Raw genomic sequence first — 19,270 nt, 5'->3', positions numbered from 1 at the left:
TAGAAAATTAGTAATTAAGAAATAGTTCATTCCAGAGGACTTCAAAATTAATGGAGGAAAAATTTTGGACATTTAATCTCACCACCCCCAGAGATAATCATTATTAACATTTTATTTAATTTTAGCATTGGAAAAGTTGACACCTTGTGTTTTTATTTTCAAAGAGGAGTACTGTTTTTTTGTTTTGTTTTTGTTTTTTAAATGTTTATTTTTGAGAGAGGGACAGAGAGAGTGTGAGCGGGGAAGGGGCAGAGAGGGGGACACAGAATCCGAAGCAGGCTTCAGGCTCCCAGCTGTCAGCACAGACCCCGATGCGGGGCTCGAACCCACGAGCGGTGAGATCATGACCTGAGCCGAAGCCAGACGCTTAACCAACTGAGCCACCCAGGTACCCCAAAGAGGAGTACTGTTTTAAGGAAAGGTTTATAAGTTAACTTACTAAGAGCAGAATATATTTATTTTTATTTGTATTAAAAAATTTTTTTTAACGTTTATTTATTTTTGAGAGAAAGAAAGAGACAGAGTATGAGCCGGGGAGGGGCCAAGAGACAGGGAGACACAGAATCCGAAGCCGGCTCCAGGCTCTGAGCTGTCAGCACGGAGCCGAAGCGGGGCTCGAACTCGCAAACTGTGGATCATGACCTGAGCCAGAGTCGGACGCTTAACCGACTGAGCCACCCAGGTGCCCCAAAAACAGAATGTTTTTTAAAGAAAAATATCTTAATCTTCTGTAACAGTATTAAGCATGGCAGGCTTTTGTGCATGCTTTGATTTTTAAACTTTTTGGAATTGTCTGAATCAAATGCCAGGTCATTAAAACCCAGTGCTTTGGAAGCGTTCCTGCTCATTGAAGTGTGGATGGAATCCATAAAGCCTTGTTGCTTTTTAAGCCACGCTTGTTATGTGGCTTTTGCTTAAGCCACAGCCTGCTATCACAAGAGGATTCCAGTCTTAAATATTTTAGAGTGTGTTAAAGCCCCATGCCCTGGGAAATAAAAATTTCATGGATTCCCTTCGGCTTCTGAGGACTGTTCACAATGTCTGGCTGACACTGGCTGTGAATTAGGACGTCAGCTGGTAAGATGGATTGCCTGCTCTAGAAATCCCATCGAGCTCATTTCATTGATCTTTTTTCTTTCGCCTGTGCAGAATTAGACTGGCTGAGCAACCCAAGCTTTTGTGCTGGAGCCATAACCTCTCTGAGCCAACAAACTGAAGGGGCCACAGCCCTGGTTTCTGAAGGGTCACCTCTGACAAGGTAGGTTTTTATGAAAGATGGATTTTCAGTTTTTGTCAGTGTGTAGTCTGTAGCTTAGTTTGAATAATGCTTCTCCGTAAACCCTGTGATAAAAGAGCGAATTAGAACTCTTTTCACTTCAATGAGGTGATCTTTGACTGTTTTTCCTTACCTCATTCCTAAATTCTTTCTATTTTTCCCCCTGCGTTACAGTGGCAAGTGCATGACAGTTACTGCCAATAATTAAGCCCCAAGGGAAACGGCATCATTGTGATTCTTTAAGTAACTTGACTAACCTCATTAGTAACCTTTAGAATATTGTCACTCAGATATCTCTTCAGTTGCATTTTTAGCAGTTTTGGAAAAACAGAAGATGCTGGTGTGGTAGAATGTAGGATAAAATCTCCTGGAAACTTTGGGGAAAGCAGAATGGCACATATCTGGACTAAGCTTTGAAAGAAATTGTTGGGGTGCCTGGGTGGCTCAGTCGGTTAAGCGTCCGACTTCAGCTGAGGTAATGATCTTACAGTACGTGGGTTCGAGCCCTGCGTCGGACTCTGTGCTGACAGCTCAGAGCCTGGAGCCTGCTTTGGATTCTCTGTCTGTCTTTCTGTCTCTGTCTCTGTCTCTCTCTCTCTGCCCCTCCCCCGTTTGCTCGTGCTCCCTCTCTCTCTCCCCCTCAAAAATAAACATTAAAAAAAGTTTTAAATTAAAAAAAAAAAGAAAGAAATTGTTGTAGATCATTGAATTGAGAAATGAGTTCTCTTGCAAATATGGACTAGATGGTCTCATTAATTAAGATGATGAACCCTGGGAAGCCAGGACTCTAAAAGTACAAGAAGCCTTTGGAAATTGAGAATAGTTGATGCGTGAGGCAGTTGTTTGTAGGTGTTTCAGTAAAGCAGAAGAGCTCCTTGGAGCTTTTAAACACAGGGACCAGAATGAAATCTTTTTTTGGGCATTAAGTGATGAAGTTTTGGGGTGATAGTGGGGTGGTCTGGAGCTGACAGCCAAGAACGAACTCTTGAAGACATCTTTGGTGCATAAAGCTGATTTTATTAAAGCATGGGGACAGGACCCACGGGCAGGAAGAGCTGCACTGGGGTCCTGATGGGGAGCTCATTGTATACCCTCGGGTTGGGAGGGGGTCAGGGATAGAGTAAGTCTCTAAGGAATTTTGGAAGCAAGGTTTCCAGGACCTTGAGGGGCTGGCTGTTGCTAGGGAAATGCCGCTTATTACCGCTTAATAAAACCTCAGTCATGAGACCCTTCAGATGTATGGGGGGTGGGGCATAAGCTTGGAGTAGGATTGCCAGCATCTATCTTGGGGCAGGTGGGATGAGGGAAGTCGACTTACAGGATCCTTGAGGTGAGGATAATGTTAAGCCAAGGTTGTCTTTTGCCCCCAGCAAAGCGTCATCCTGGAGGCAGCTGAGCTCCTAGAGGGAGGTCACCCTGCCAGTTTCAAGGACTTGTCGATGGGTTGTAGGCAGTAAGGGAATTTCAGTTTTCATTTGCCTTAGTGTCCCACATCACCATGGCAAGCACTTAAACACTTTCTCTGTTCTTGGGTAGCCAGGCATGTCCCAGGCACATCACACATATCCCACGTGGGGGGGCGGGGTGCTGGCCCGTATTTTGCCCTCAGCTTGCCCCACCCTCCCTCATCATTAAGGACATATTGCCTTAATATGTAGGACTGAAAATAAACCTTTTGTAATGTCATTTAAAAAATACTATATTTGATAAAATGACTGGTAGATTACTTTCCTTTAAAAATGTATAGATGTGGGGCACCTGGGTGGCTCCATCAGTTGAACGTCCAGCTGCGGCTCAGGTCATGATCTTGCGGTTCATGAGTTTGAGCCCCACATCTAGGTTTAGAAACTGTTGAAATTAGAATTTCTTCACCTACTGTTGTTTTAGGTCCAACTCTTAAGTCCTTAAGGGGAGCTGTGACCCAGGAAGGCACTGCAGAGTTCCCTTTTACATATTTGCTTATTGACATAGTCTTCTTTCTAATTCTCTTCTGAAAATTATTCTGATGTTGATTTTCCCCAACAGGAGCCCTCTGAAATCAGAGCCTTCGGATGAAAGTGACACTAACAAAAAGCCCAAACAAACAAGCAGAAAAAAGAAGAAAGAGAAAAAGAAGAAAAGGAAGCATCACCACAAGAAAACTAGGAGAAAACACGGCCAGTCCAGTAGCAGTGGGTCTGAGCCAGATAGTGATTCTGAAAAGGATAAAACTTCCAGAAGCATTAGAGACAGTAAAAAGGAATCCGAGAAACCAAAGTAGGTTTTCTGTTCGTAAATACCTATGACTTCAAAGTTTGAATTTTTCCCCTCAGTTGTTGCCACAAATTAGATGTTTGAATGCCTGGTTAGCCACTTAGTCAAATGGAGTCCAAAAGACTCCAAAGAGAGCTCTACCGTTAGGTTAGCATTTAGAAGAAAAGTTTCATTAAAAAAAATTAGAGTCATGATTTTATTTGAGAAAAGTTATTGAGACACAGTAATGGTTGTGTCAAAATCTGATTCAGACAAAAAGTCTTTGGGGTTTTTGAAAGATGGCGGATGGGCCACGCACAGCCTGGGAATATGGGCCACTTTCCTGCGTCGCGTAGGGTCCCATCTGGGAGGGGCTGTTGGCCCCCACACTTCCGATCGCTCGCATCACCCCCACGTGTGCTCGCGCACACACACACACACACACACACACACACACACACACACACTCTTTGGTTGAGGTTAATGTAGCACTTCATCGCTGCCTTTGTCCTTTTCTCCACATTTATTTAGAACCCCTGTTGAAAGTGTGGACCAGCTCGTGACCACAGTGTCTCCTTTCCTGGGGGCTTTACTCCTCCCCACATTTTGCTCCACTGTCTGCCGTGAGCGTGTTGCTCACATTGTCCCACAGCGCGGCGGCTGCACAGGTGCTCACAGCTCCTCTCTGCCTCGTCTCCTGGCCTCCCGCACAGGGAGGCACTTTTCCCTGTGGTGCCTGCGACAGGTGGCGTGTGGTGAAACTACCTGAGTGATTTCTCACTTCACTTTTTTCTTTCCTTTGTTCATATGGGCTAGAAGAGAGAAAATTTAAGACATACTTAAAAAAAAAAAAATGCAGTGCTCTTAAGAAGTTTTGACTCTTAGGGATGATTTGCTTTCATCGTATGCTTAGAAGTCTCACTGATGGTCAGTGAGAGCTCTGTGTTGGAGTAAGTCTGGACTCTGGCCCATAGAGTTGCCATCAGACAGGCAGACGCTGCCGTCTTCCTGGGTCCTTCTGCCATCAGACCGTGGAGAACGTTGCAGGCCTCCGTGGCTCAGAAGACACAGATTGATTTAGCTTTCTCTGTGTCTCAGGTGCTATACCTGTAACCCACGTTTGCTCTAGGAGGGGAGAATAAGGGAATCCAGCAAAAGGGCTCTGAATTTGACTGAATTTCTGTGGGCAGGAATCACTCCCGTCTTGCTTGCCATTGTGTTCTCTCAGCGCTTGGCACAGGGCCTGGTACGTAGTAAGCGCTCAATACAGTTTTGTTACGTGAATGAGTGAATTACTGATATTTTTGCTTTCAGTATGTCTTCAAAGAAAAATACATTAATCATCGTTTCTTCTGAAAACTCACCGTTAGCTACCTGTCCTTTTTTTTCCTACCGTCGAGGAAAGTGAATTTTAAAGGATTTCTTGAACCCACACAGGAACTACTGTTCAAACTTGAAAGGTAGTTATTTTCAGCCTGTGCTTAGTCACATCGGAGGTGATCTTTACAGCCTCTTGATACTTCTGTGATCCAAATGGCATTTTTAAGTTCACTGATACTTTGCAGAATATCCCCATTAAGATCAAAATCGATTGTTGCTCTCTTATTTTCTCCATCTGAACTTCTGTAGCCTCTCCCTGGGAAGATGGCCTGGAGGAATTGTTTCCATAGAGACAAGGAATAAGATACTGATGCGTTGTGAGAGTATTTCCAGGATGTGGGGAAAGTAGGTTCTCAGGGGTATAGTATACCACACGGGACTCTATTTCGGGGTGATCAAGGGGCCACTTCCCCCAAGGCGACAGCTTCGCCTGGACCTTTGTTTCCTAGGGTGACCTCTTCATCTTCAGGTGAGGCAGACCCTTCCCTGCTCACAGCCCAGACCTCATCCTCCTTCTTGACCTCAGTACCTGGTAGGGGACGGATCAGACCTTGTCTCCTCCCCGGGAGTGGTCTGCAGCACCGCCCCCCCCCCCCCCGCCCCCCCCAGGCTTTCCATTTCTTTCTGGAATGCATCCACCTCATTCCTTCCCTTTGCTGCCCCTTCCGGTGTTTGTCAACAGAAAACCCTCTGGGTGTTCCAGAGGGGACTATGTTAAAAATCGCTGTGTGTTGTGACCAGAGATGCTGTCATTCAGGAAATACTGATTGAAACCTACTCTGTGTCCCTGAAATGCCATTCCTTTGTATTCCCAGCCAAGAATGATTTAGAAGCCTTTAGAGTCGTTATTTCTCTCTGGGCAGAGCCAGACAGCAAAGAGAGCAAAGGTAATGCTGTTGCAACTCTGCCCTGGCAGCCTCTTGTGTGTCAGCAGCATTATGAGCTGATCTTCAGAGCAGGGAGGATGTTAGATGCCAGAAAGACTTGCCCTCGCTCTCATTTGACTCCTGGGAAGTGATTCCATGCGCATCTTGGCAGGAAGTCTGCCCACTCTCTAGTTGGTTCTGGGGGTACTGAAGGGTCTCGTCTCACAGTGGACTCTCTCTGCCCTTTTGTAAGGGGGGTCAGCACACAAGGCCGAGGCACCGTCCGCCGAGCCCAGCTGTCCAAACAAGACTTAGCCCGAGCCTCAGTGATGTCTGAGACTGACCCATTCAGAGCTGCAGCTTTGCTGTTGTTGCCAAGATTCGGCTGGAATAACCGGAGCGCTTTTGGATGAGTTAGGCTAAGCAAGGGCAGCCCACTTGTTTACCACATATGCTCGAAATTCTAGTTACAGTCATTTAATGGAATACTTGAACAGCTATGTCAGGTTAATTTCTGAGGTAGGCTGACTTCTTGGTAAGATGCCACTTAGCGTTGACAGTTTTTGCTTTATATTTTAAAGTTTTTTCCATCTTTGTGACACATGCACCTTTCAGTTTATGCATTTAAGCACTTTGATGCCATGCGGCGTTTGAAATGTTTACCTTCCGTACTTCCGAAAAGGTGGGCCGTGTAACTAGATGTCCCTTTTGTGCTTCACCTTCCTCTGCCCCACAGCCGAGAAGGGAACGCCGTCGCTGATACTGGGCACCGCTGCATCTGGCTTGAGGACGTTCAGGCTCTCACAGGGGAAACCTTCAGAACAGATAAGAAACCGGATCCTGCAAACTGGGAGTACAAGTCTCTCTACCGAGGAGATATAGCAAGGTATCGGTCATGGTGTCTTTCCTGATTTTCACTGGTGGGAAGTAACTTGTCTCCCCCCGCCCCCCTCGAGCCCTCTCTGCATCGTCTCTGTCTGCTCCCATCCCTTCTAGATTCCGGGGGGTGGCCCCCATTGCCGAGGTATTGACATATGTGTCTTATCTCTCACATTCTGAAATGAAAGCTTAAACCTTGAGGTCAGGATCCAGGTCTCCTTTGTAATAGGTTTTTAGTAAATATTTGTTGAACGAGTTACTCTACAAATACCTTGAAGTAAGTAATTGTGACAAACTATCCAGAAACCATTTGGTCTGATCTGTATGCCATTTTTTTTTTTTTTTAATGTTTGTTTTTGAGAGAGCGAGAGACAGAGGGTGAGCAGGGGAGGGGCAGAGAGAGAGGGAGACACAATCCGAAGCAGGCTCCAGGCTCTGAGCTGTCAGCACAGAGCCCGAGGCGGGGCTTGGACCCACAAACCATGAGACCGTGACCTGAGCTGAAGTTGGACTCTGAACTGATTGAGCCACCCAGGTGCCCCTGATCTATAAGTTATGGAGACTGTTATTTCTCTCTCCCCCACGTAAGCCGTTTAAAAAAAAAGACATTAAATAGTAACGACTTGTTCAAAACGTTTCCAGTGTACATCACCAGATAAAAAATGGGTGATGGTATTTGCTTCAGTAATTAGTTCATTAAACTTTTCTAGCCTGCCAATCAAAAATATTTAAATGCTTCTTAAATCCCTTAGACACTTAGTAGTTGTAGGACACTGTCGGGACACAAAGAACAGTGACACCCAATCTCTGTTCCCAAACAACTTACAGGTAATGAAAATTGAAGGTAGAGAATATTGGAATATAAAGCCAAGGGAAGACCATTATCGTTCTTTATAAGCTGATTACTTTTTAAACTAAATGTCTGTTTCCATTACTTTGCTGCACCTCCCAATTTTCATGGTTGCCATTCATCATGACATTATTCCTCACCACATAAGTGATTCCAACAAAGATTTCCTTTATGATGTGTTTATATCCATAAGATTTTAGTGAGTATTTATAGCTGCATACTGTCATGTCTGAGAGGCATGACTGTTCATATATTCATATATTTGTATTCATATATTTTTGAGTTATTTTCCTGCTCCTCAAAGTCTTGTTAGATTTTCCACGCCACAGATGTGGGAGGACCCAGCCAAAGATGGGGAGGCCAGCACGCACCGGCCCAGCCTGCTCTTTCACTCCCGTTAGCCTGTCTGACCCTCCAGCTGCTGTGTAAGGAGGGCCGCACTCTTCTTTTCCGAACGAGGAAAGCAACCTCAGACAGGTTACGTAGCCTCCGGAGATCATACTGCCTGGAAGCAGCTTTTTTGGGAACCTGTGTTCCTCGAACCAGTAATATTCTTTTGCTGTCCCCAAGTAAAGATGGGCCTGGTTGTCTGGTAGGGTGTGTTCTAGATTGGGAAATGGACTTTGCCGTTTACCAATAATGGAATCCCAGGTGAATCCCTTACCCTGTCTGAGCCTCTGTTTCTTCATTTGTTAACTCCTGCTGGGTCTTGCACTCAGATATCAGAGATAATGGATATGAATTAGAAATCGGTTTGCAAAAATAAAGAGGCATTATTTATTAATAGATGAAAAGGGAAGAGTATTCACAGTGAGTGGCTCTTAAATCTGTGCTAATGAACGGCCCAGATCTTAGGAAGAGAGTAATGAGACAAGTATATTCATTTGAATTGCAAAGATACTAGGGGAAGGGCTTGGGCATTGGTGTTATTTTCCAGTTAATTCCTAAAGTTTAGGGGAGGTAAGTCTTGACCGGATTAATGGCTGTACAGCTGTTAAATGTCCAGATCTCGGAAGGTATTGATCCCACAGCATTGTGAGTTGGTCAGAGAACAGGGGGTGTTTTGTCAGGCTGTGAATTTTCACACTTAGGGGCAGTGACAACTCAGGAGCATTGAGAGGACTTGGCTAGCACTGTCCTGTGAGGACCAGATGAGGGCTTGTGGGTATTTGGCTTGTGACAGCAGCATGGTCACTGTCTTTTAAGCTTTGCTGGACCGTCTTTGGAAGGTGGGTTGGCAACGTTCTGTGTAACTTGGGAAGGCAGAGCCAGGACCAATGAGTGGAAGTTCCAGAAAGATTGGGCTCAGTATCAGAGCAAATTTTCTCATCGTGGGAGCATCCCAGCAGTGACCTGGTGTGTGTTAGAGTATTGTAGTGAACGGGACCTAGGGTTTGTGTATAAGAGTCAGAATTACCTTCGGAAAATGCCTTAGGACTAACATCCTGGCTGTCAGTGAAGTTCAGCTCAGTTTTAATCCATTTTTGGAATGGATTGTTTCTTTGGCTGTGTACCAGATGAAATAGTTGGCTTATGTTTAAGAGCCAAGTCTTATAAAATAATAATAACTTAAACTTATCTAGTCCTTATTATATGGCTAAGGACTTCAAATTTATAAACTTTTTTGATCGTCCCTGCTGTTCTATGACATGGGTACCATTATTTCCGTTTCACAGATGAGGAAACTGAGGCACAGACAGGTTTTTGGTTTTTGTTTGAAATAGCTTGGTCAGGGTCATCTTGTTAGTAAATGGTGGGGTTGGAATGTGGACCCAGGTGACTGCCACCATGAGAGCCATGTGTGAATTGAAGTCACTGAAAGAAAGGCAAATTTATTATTGCACAGCTCACTCTGGGACTCAGAGCCACTCAGTGGATTCGGGGCAGAATTATATGCTTGATTTAAATATATTCTTTTCCCATACCCTGTCCCTTTTTCTTTTCTTTCTTCCCTTCTCTTCCCTTCCCATCCCTTCCCTTTTCCTTATAGCTGAATTCATTTAAATTAAATGTCCATTGATATCCTTCACTGAATCTCCAATAATTCCTTCTGGAATTATTCAGGTAAGACCAGCTGACTATTTGATAAGGATTTTATAGGAAACATGCCTTCCTTTGGAGGAATATTGCATTAAATTACATCCTAGGTTTTGCCCAATTAAGATTCTATGACAAGTGATAAATTAGATAAAACCCAAATAGAAGGACGTTAATTTAAATGAGGGCTTACCCCTCCAGTGGGCCAATTTAAAGCTTTACAATAAAAATGATATTTGCTAAAACTAATGGTGTGGCAAAGTGCTTAAAGTAGGGAGGAAAGCCTGAAGCCATAATATCAACTATTTTTAACATTTATTTATTTTTGAGAGACAGAGCATGAGCAGGGGAGGGGCAGAGAGAGAAGAAGACACAGAATCCGAAGCAGGCTCCAGGCTCTGAGCTGTCAGCACAGAGCCCTACACGGGCCTCGAACCCACGAGCCTTGAGATGATGACCTGAGCCGAAGTCGGACGCTTAACCGACTGAGCCTCCCAGATGCCCCTAATATCAACTATTTTTTTTATAAATTATTATTATTATTTTTACATTTATTTTGTTTTTGAGAGACAGAGACAGAATGTGAGCAGGGGAGGGGCAGAGAGAGAGGGAGACACAGAATCAGAAGCAGGCTCCAGGCTCCGAGCTGTCAGCACAGAGCCCGACGCGGGGCTCGAACCCACGAACTGTGAGATCATGACCTGAGCCAAAGTCGGACGCTTAACCGACAGAGCCTCCCAGATGCCCCTAACATCAACTATTTTTAAAACTATTTTCACATATCTGAAAGTAGGCACTTGATATATATCAGTAAGATTCTTTTTTTTCTCCTTTATCATTTTCATCTGTTATAAAGTGCAGCTCTTAAAATCGGTTTTACAAAATGCACTTTAACGTCAGAAAACTCTGTAAACATTTTTCAAGAGATTATGTGAATGTCGTAATACCGTTCATTTTTAGTGAAAACAAAATAGTCATGAAGGGGAGACCTTAAAATTGTTTTGACCACTATATGGACTAGGCTGGGGAGAGACCATCAGGAAGTAACCTAGGAGGAGCCAGGGGAGACGATAAAGAGAACGGGCGTGTGTGAGCGGTGAGGGAGGCTTCACAGGCACCTGTTGACTATGGGGAGGCAAAGGAGCTGCTGGGCCTCGACCAGGAGATGGTGGAGACAGATTTTTCTGGAAGAGGACAGTAGACAGCGGCAGCTCTCTCCTCCTCATGCCACTCCCCACAGCATTATGTTAACGAAAATTAAAAAAAAAAAAAAAAAAAAATACAGCACCAGTTGAAAGAAGCTCGTATTCCCACCCTCTGTGTTCTGCCATTAACATCTTGCTGCCCTCGCCTGATCACATATTTATCTGTTCGTCCGTCCTCTAACCCACCTTGTTCATTTGATGCCAGCATCAGTATGCTGCCCCCTCCATGCTTCAGAATATATGTCATTAACTAGCATTCAAGATTTGTTTCATTTTTTTCTTTTGACTTAAAATTTGCATACAGTGTAACACACAAATCTTCATGATACACCTGTATAACCCAGCCCCCTATGAAAATATAGAACATTAACGTGACCCCGGAATGTCTCCTCATGCTCTTTTCCATTCAGTCCACTCCCCATCTCCCCAGGGGCAGTTGCTGTTCTGATTTTTTCCCCATCATTAACTAGTGTTGCCTGTTCTGGAATTCCGTCTAAATGAAATCATGGAGTCTGCACCCTTTCGTGTCTGGCTCCTTTCACTCAGTGTGATGTTTTGGAGATTCAGCCACATTGTGGCATTTATCGGTACTTCGTTGCTTTTCGCTGCCGGTCGTCTTCTGTTGTGTGGCCATACCGTTGTTTACCTGTTCTTTCATTGCTGAGCGTCTGGACTCTGCAGTATTTGGCTGTTATGAATAGAGCCACTGAGAATATTTGAGCACAAGTCTTTGTGTAGAAATGCAGTTTCCTTTTTCTTGGGTGAATACCTAAAATAGAATCGCTGGGTCACAGTTGGTAAGTCTAAGTTTAGTTTACAGACCTTTCCCCGAAGTGATTGTACCAACTCACATTCTCACTAACAGCACATGAGAGTCAGTGTTTAATTTTAGCAGTTCTGGTGGGTATGCTGTGTATCTCGTAGTTTTAACTTGCGTTTCCGTCATGACTAATGGTGTTGAGCAGTTCTGCGTGTGCTTATTGGCCATTCATGTCCTCTTTGGTGAATTCCTTCCAGATCTTTTGCCCATTTTTCACTTGACTGTTTGTATAACATGCGTACAGAAAAGTGCACACTTTCCCTTAGCTTTTGTGCAGATACTCGGTGGTCCTGTGTTTGGAATTCTGGGGACACCTACATGTCCCATAAAAGCATTTTAGAACCCAGACTCTTTTCCCCTAGAGTAGAAACTAGCCAAATGTAACTTTGTCCAACATACTTTTGTTTCAGGACTAAAACTACAATTTTAGCCCTCTCCATTTTCTTCTTAAGTGGAGATGCAGGCCCACATTGAAGACAAGGGACTGGTCTAGGAGACAGATGACACATTATCACCCAGGGTTTCAGTGTCCTTAGCAATAGTGTAAAAGGGGATGAGGATTTCTCCCTTGCCTGGGTATGTATGATTGTGATGATCGATGACAAAACGTGTGGGGCAGTACTTTACAAAGCTCCAGGAAAATAGAAATTACTGGAGGACAGGCATGATCTTAAATTCATGAGATGTTAACAAAGAATTGAAGTGTTTAGGGGAATAAGTCAAACACAGAAAAAGTTAATTGCTAATTCTCATATTTCTCTAAATAGAAACAGTTTGAAGGTGAGGTGAATTTGAATACATGCAGTTAACTTGTCTAACGAGAGCTGAGGTCTGCTGAGCTGAGCCTTCGCCTGTGCAGAGGCCGTGCACATAACGCCCTCGGTGTCTTCTTTTCTTTTTCAAATATAAGATACAAGAGGAAAGGAGACTCCTGCCTTGGCATTAACCCTAAGAAGCAGTGCATATCCTGGGAGGGGGCTGCCACAGAAAAGAAGCACTCACACAAGCATGTCGAGCGCTATTTCACGAAGAAGAGCGTGGGACTGATGAACATTGACGGAGTCGCCGTTGGCGGTAAAACCGAACCTCCCTCATCTGAGCCAGTCTCATTTATCCCAGTGAAGGCCTCGGATGATATGGCTCCTCCTGTTACGACCTGGTTGAACCCTCTGGGGATTTACGATCAGTCCACCACGCAGTGGTTACAAGGACAGGGTCCTTCAGAGCAAGAATCAAAGCAGCCAGACTCACAGACAGACAGAGAGCATGCCCTGCTCAAGGCCAAGGTGGAGGAGTTTAACAGGAGAGTTCGGGAGAATCCCCGGGATATTCAGCTGTGGATGGCATTTGTTGCTTTTCAGGTAAGTGTCGCCGTCCCAGCTCTCTTACCGGAGTGACTGTCCTAGTTTGGGGAAAACAGATTTGCTGTGCCGCGGTTTTCAAGCCCCTGGGAGGAACCCTGGCACTGGGCGTTTGAGGATGATTAGACTGGAGCCCTCGCCCTGAACTTGGTCAGACTGAATAAATGCAGTGTGGGGTAGCGCGTGCTCCCGGGCAGAACTTGGGGGTGGGATGAGGGAGTGACCTGCTACTAGGGAGTGAGAAAGGGCTTCCAGAAGAAGGTAAAATCTGACCCGAATCTGGAAAGAAGAGTAGACGTTCACCAGGCAGGGAGATGTACCCGCGAGGTATAGACAGCGCGCAAAACACGCAGAATCCAGGGGAGAAGGTGGTGTTCGCACCATTCCCTGGTCAGAGCTGTGCTGCTCCCGTCCTAAAGTACATGGCTTTGTCTTCGTCCTACTTCTCTGTTGCTGAACCACGTGTACAATTATCCTATTTTGCCTCACATTTGGCTGTTTTATTGGTAAAGTTGGCTCTTGGGAAGCAGTTTCCAAGATACTGCACCCTGGCTATTGATACGTGATCGAAGTTTGAAATGCCAGAGCGTAGACAGGGAAATAAACGCAAGATCAAACGTATCAGGTGACACAGATGCCCCAGTAGCAGAGTTTCCACTCAAAACAAAAACAAAACAAAACACTGATAAATGCTTATCAAGAAAGCAGGACTAACGATTGATTCTGAGAGGTGACGGGCGGTGCGGCCCGGAAGGGCTGTGAGCGTCTCTGTCCCGGCGGTGAGCGTTTGAGGCTCCCCTGCTGCCGTTCGCATTTGTTAACTTGATGTTTTTGTCTGGAGGACGAGGTCATGAAGAGCCCTGGCCTGTATGCCATCGAGGAAGGAGAGCAGGAAAAGCGGAAGCGGTCTCTGAGGCTCGTTCTGGAGAAGAAGCTGGCCATCCTGGAGCGGGCCATCGAAAGCAACCAGAGCAGCGTGGACCTGAAACTCGCCAAGCTGAAGCTCTGCTCCGAGTTCTGGGAGCCCTCCGCCCTGGCCAAAGAGTGGCAGAAACTGATCTTTCTGCATCCCAACGATACAGCCCTGTGGCAGAAATACCTTTTATTCTGCCAGAGCCAGTTTAGCACCTTTACGGTGTCAAAAATTCACGGTCTGTATGGCAAGTGCTTGAGCACCTTGTCTGCCGTGAAGGACGGCAGCATCTTATCGCACCCCGCCCTGCCGGGCACCGAGGACGCCATGTTTGGTAAGAAGCCGAGGACCAGATCCCTTTGTCCGGGGGGAGCTCTCCTTGCTTTCGGCTTTCGTCAGAAATGAACATTTAGTTTTGCTTTACTTTAGAAGTGTCGACACGGATAGAACTGATTTAAACAAAAAAGTATTGGAATTCCTTGTGATTACCACAGATGTTCCCCTTTCCAGCTTCTTGGTCGGGGGTGGGGGGTGGTGGGGTGGGCATTAGAGCCAGTAAAGTTAGAGAAGTATCACTGGTGTGGAAGTTCCAGCCTTTCTGCTTATTAACCGAGGAAACCTAGAGAAGTCTGGAATGTTCTGGCTGTCCGTGACCTTCTCTGTGGAGGTGCTGGTCTGGCCGTCTCCCCCGTTCTAGGATCTCAGGCTGTGGTGTTCAGGGGGAAGCCCAAGTTGACTGGAGGTCGTTGTGTAAATGCAGTTCTTTTTTTTTTTTTTCTTTTTTAATCTTTATTTGAGAGAGAGAGAGAGAGGAACAGAGGGAGAGGGAGACACAGAATCTGAAGCAGGCTCCAGGCTCTGAGCTGTCAGCACAGAGCCCGACGCGGGGCTCAAACCCACAAACTGCCGAGTTCATGGAATTCATGACCTGAGCCGAAGTTGGATGCTTAACCGACTGAGCCACCCAGGCGCTCCCCTCTTTTTAATGTTTATTTTTGAGAGAGAGACAGAGCGTGAGTGGGGGGAGGGGCAGAGAGCGGGGAGACAGAATCGGAAGCAGGCTCCAGGCTCCGAGCTGTCAGCCCAGAGCCCAACACAGGGCTTGAACCCACAAACTGTGAGATCATGACCTGAGCCGAAGTCGGACGCTAAACCGACTGAGCCACCCAGGCGCCCCTGCATAGCAGCAGCTCTTACTTTGCTGTTAACAGTTCTGGTGTGTCCCACAGGAGGCTAGAATATAAACTGTGTCCAGTAGTGAGCTACCGAAGGCAGCATGTGAAGCAGGAGCTGGAGAATATCACTCTTGACTCGAACCCTGGGTTTGCCCTTCCCTGGTGACCTTGCCTGTTCCTGAACCTGGTTGAGTGCCAGTTTCTCCCTCAGCACCAGTGGTACAGTACTTGTTTGGGAGGGTTATTGAGCACATTACCTGCACATTGCCTGAGACAGCTCAGTGTGTGGCACACAGCAGGCATTTATTTGATCAAAACCTTGCTATTTCTGTTACCTTCCAAAGATAGAAATATATTGCTCCAGAAATAATAAGCACTTGCCACGCTGACATAGAGTCTCATGTTTGATACTGTTCGCGGTATATGCTCATATAGCTTAATAGTATCTAGTAAATGGAGTTGTACCACAGTTGAGACAAACCAACGTCTTCGAACATGGAACCCTGATTTGCTTACAGCTGACTCTGTAGAGATGATGAACGCTGCCGATGGTTACTGCCATCTAGCTTTCGGCACACTTCTCTGCTTTCTGATGACAATCTACATCATCCTTTCCCGAGAATTTTTCGTGGCATAATGAGCTTTGAATATTTGATTAACTGGTCAGACCAACCTTTTGCCTTCTTTTCCTATAACATATGTAGTTTTTGTCAGTATTTGTATTCCACAATGATTTCAAAAAAAATTGGGATAAATGTACATCATTTGATTACAGTACCATTGTGAATCCTTTTAATAAGGACATCTGTTATTACGGCTTTGAAATTACCACAATAACTAAATTTGGAGAAAAGATATTCTTGGCGTGGAAATGCACATTTTTGTTTATTTTTTATTTATTTTTAGAAAGAGTGTGGGTGAGTGTGCACAAGGAGGGTGGGGGCGGGGGGAGAGGGGAAGAGGGGCAGGGGGAAGGGCATAGGGTGACGAGAGAGAGAGAGAGAGAGAGAGAGAGAGAGAGAGAGAGAAAGAGAGAGGGAGGGAGGGAGGGAAGTGGAGGGAGAGAGAGAGAGAGAGGGAGGGAGGGAAGGAGGAAGGGAGGGAGGGAGGGAAGGAGAGAATATCTCAAGCAGGTTCCATGCTGAGCACAGAGCCCGATGTGGGGCCCGATCCCATGACCCTGGGATCATGACCTGAGCCAAAATCAAGAGTCGGAGACAACCGACTGAGCTACCCAGGAGCCCCAGAATGCATGCTTTAGAAGCTGTGTTCTTTCCCTTTGATGCTGTTAACCAGGAGTCTCCCTTCTCTCCCCGTTTTCAGGTCTCTTTCTTCAGCAATGCCACTTCCTGCGGCAGGCTGGTCACTCTGAGAAGGCGGTCTCTCTGTTCCAGGCCATGGTCGACTTCACCTTCTTCAAACCCGACAGTGTGAAAGACCTGCCCACCAAAGGACAGGTGGGGGTTCTGGTTGCGTGACCCACCTCCCTCTCTCCTCCCTCTCCCGTTCTTCTCTCTTCTGGGGGCAAGTGTGGATCCTGGGACATGGTACTGGTATTTTTCAAATATCCTGTCCTCCTTTGTATCAGTCTTGCTGAGAATTACTTTTCAGAGTGTTGTGGTGATCCAAGGAAAATTCCATAATGAAGGTGGTGAAACATGGAGAGATGAAGGATTCCCCCCCCATATAAAGACTCACCATGTCCCCCCTTTTTTCTTAGGAGCTTTGTTTCAGTGCTCATTGTCCTCACCAGGCAGAGAAACAATTGTTACGCCTCTGAAGTCACATCTTACTCTGTCCTACCTTCGTGCATTTGAAATTTGGTCTTACGTCATTTCCCCAGTTAACATTTCCACCACCTAAGATCTTCGTGGGAATTGCAAACGCTGTTACTTGGTGGTGGTTTATCAACACACGTCCTAATGGGGGACCTGTTATCATTTAGGTGACGCATGAACGTTGCCCATATTTGTGATGTTGAAGCAGTAAAAACATCCTACCACAGAGCCGTATAAGAAAGCCTTCCTTTCCCTTTTTCCTTGGAAGAAATCTCAGTTTCCTGCTTTGCGAAGGGGCTCTGGTGGAAGATGGGTAGGATAGCTGAATTTATGGTGAACTTAAACAGAGGTCTTGAGAGGCTGAGGTCTCCATCTTGTGGAATGTCTGTGAATTGCATTTGAAGACTATTTTTATCATCATTATTTTGATCTGTTTTTTCCTAGGCAAAATTGGGTTAAAGAATATTGCTTAATATTAGTATAACTGATTAGCAGTATGATAAGCCAGATAACATTATTTTAAGACATGCTTTGCTATTTTAGGAATATGGCGTGCCGTAGACGTGAGTCTTAGCTGACTGCGGGGCACAGGGTGTGTGCTTGTGGGGGCAGGATCGGAATGGCCCTCATCGCTGCCCTTTGCTGACACTCGCTGTCTGTGATGAGGGCAGCGACTTGTGGGGAGGGCCCTGCCCGGGACTGTGAAGCGTCAAGAGCCACTCGCCCAGAGTGTCCACTGTTGCACACTCTGGAGATTTTAAATATTAGTAGCACATGTAGTCTCAAAGCACTTGCAAAGCACTCAAGCACTTTGAAATAAGGGTTTTTCTTTGATGACGTACCTTATCTTTATAACTGAGAGACATCGTTACCATACACGGCATAACATCAAAGAAGCAGAGTCTGGTCTGTTTCAATGGGATGAATAAATTGGTTATAACCGTCACACTTAAAAAAAAAAAGATACACTTCTTTTTCTTGAGTGACTTTCTTCGATCCCTCCTGTAAGAACAAGACCCGTGGAGAGGGGGGTGGTCTTCCCAGCTCCCCTTCCTGACGCGGCCAATGGGCCCTTGGTGTGGGGACCCAGCCCTCTTCCCGGTGTGTGTGGTGCTCCTCCAGGCTCAGGCTGGACGGTCCTGCGGCTCCTGGGCTGTGTGGACCACCTCGTCCTCTTCAAAATGTTTCTTATAAAAGCTTCCATTGAGCAAGTCGTTGGTTCACTTTTAAAGTCCTTATTGTCAGCTGATGAGACGATTGCTCTCCTGTTCGTGGCTGTGATCACTTCTCTTCCACGGGGAATTACTGCACTGAACTGGGGTCCACACACAGCAGACCTAATGCCCCAAACGCATGAGAGCTGAGGTGTGATCCCAGGGCCTGGCTTTAACACGCAGGCCATTTTCTTCACCGGATGCCTGCCATGTGCCATTCTCTGCCGACAAGCGTTTATTGAGTCCCTACTATGTATTGGGCACTGTGCCAGTTAGGAACACAGAGTTGAGAGGTCATGCCATCAGGAGCTCCCAGGCTGTCCTGTTGAAACTGAATCAATCCCCTTCCCCACAGAAGGTCTGGAAAGCAACATGATTTCAGGTATTCAGGGGCCCAGTGGCTTTAAGGGAACTGGCAGGGTCACTGTCCCCAGTTAGACTGTTCTACAGCAGGGTCAGAGCTGGGAAACCGTTCCTCTCCCACTCCGCTGGAGGCCCTTCTCGGTGACCACGGCTGGTCTTTTTGCCACTGGTTCTCAGAAGTGGTAGCTCGTCACTTTTTGCCGTATTGTGTTCGTTGTAAGTCACTGGGTCCAGCCCATGCTCAGGGGTGTGAAAGCCACAGGGCAGGGGTCAGGGTCCTGGGGGACTATTTTGGAGGCTGCCCACCACACTACGTAATTATTTTTTTCTATTTTGGGGATGTATCCCATATCTACTAGGACGACTGATGGCGAGCAAGATTTCTGCCATAAGCCCCTCTTACGCCAGTCAGAACGCACTCTGCTCAGTGACTCAGCAGTTTTGTACAACTTAGGCTAACCTCCATGTTTTCAACCTGAACAGGTGGAATTCTTTGAGCCCTTCTGGGACAGTGGGGAGCCCCGGGTTGGCGAGAAGGGCGCCCGAGGCTGGAGAGCGTGGATGCACCAGCAGGAGCGGGGCGGCTGGGTGGTCATCAGTCCAGGTAAGGCGCCTCTCAGGATGCGTATGCCTCCGCCTTTTTCTTCTGGAATGTGTTTTCGTATCTTCATGATTATTTCTTTATATGTGTAAGCTGTTTATTAGTCCTGAAGAACATTGAATGTCAAAAATATGTCAAGTGGTTGCATTTGGAGAATAGACTGTCCCTCACCCTTAGGGTCTTTCACTCAACCCCCCAGGCCTTTGGAGGGTTCGAGTTTCTTTCCAAGGGCAGTAATTTTCATTTTTCCTTTTTTTTTTTTTATTTTTTTATTTTTTTATTTTTTTTATTTTTGGGACAGAGAGAGACAGAGCATGAAC

At 46.0% G+C, this 19,270-nt stretch overlaps 1 protein-coding gene across 2 annotated transcripts in view; it reads left to right on the top strand.

Annotated features, from left to right (window-relative positions):
• The window catches only part of NRDE2 (NRDE-2, necessary for RNA interference, domain containing), a 56,349-nt gene that overhangs the window by 12,613 nt on the left and 24,466 nt on the right, over nt 1-19,270 (top strand). For both annotated transcript variants that reach the window (XM_053889700.1, XM_019462014.2), the window contains exons 2-8: nt 1,150-1,258; nt 3,302-3,532; nt 6,491-6,640; nt 12,456-12,906; nt 13,748-14,153; nt 16,318-16,451; nt 18,833-18,953. In XM_053889700.1, coding sequence (XP_053745675.1) covers nt 1,150-1,258; nt 3,302-3,532; nt 6,491-6,640; nt 12,456-12,906; nt 13,748-14,153; nt 16,318-16,451; nt 18,833-18,953 — 1,602 coding nt within the window. The remainder of the gene's footprint in view (nt 1-1,149; nt 1,259-3,301; nt 3,533-6,490; nt 6,641-12,455; nt 12,907-13,747; nt 14,154-16,317; nt 16,452-18,832; nt 18,954-19,270) is intronic.

This window comes from Panthera pardus, unplaced genomic scaffold (assembly GCF_024362965.1).
Source record: "Panthera pardus isolate Hobbes unplaced genomic scaffold, ASM2436296v1 HiC_scaffold_24, whole genome shotgun sequence".
Taxonomy (NCBI): domain Eukaryota; kingdom Metazoa; phylum Chordata; class Mammalia; order Carnivora; family Felidae; genus Panthera; species Panthera pardus.
The sequence above is the reverse complement of the archived record's forward strand: the minus strand, read 5'-3'. Positions and strand labels throughout refer to the sequence as shown.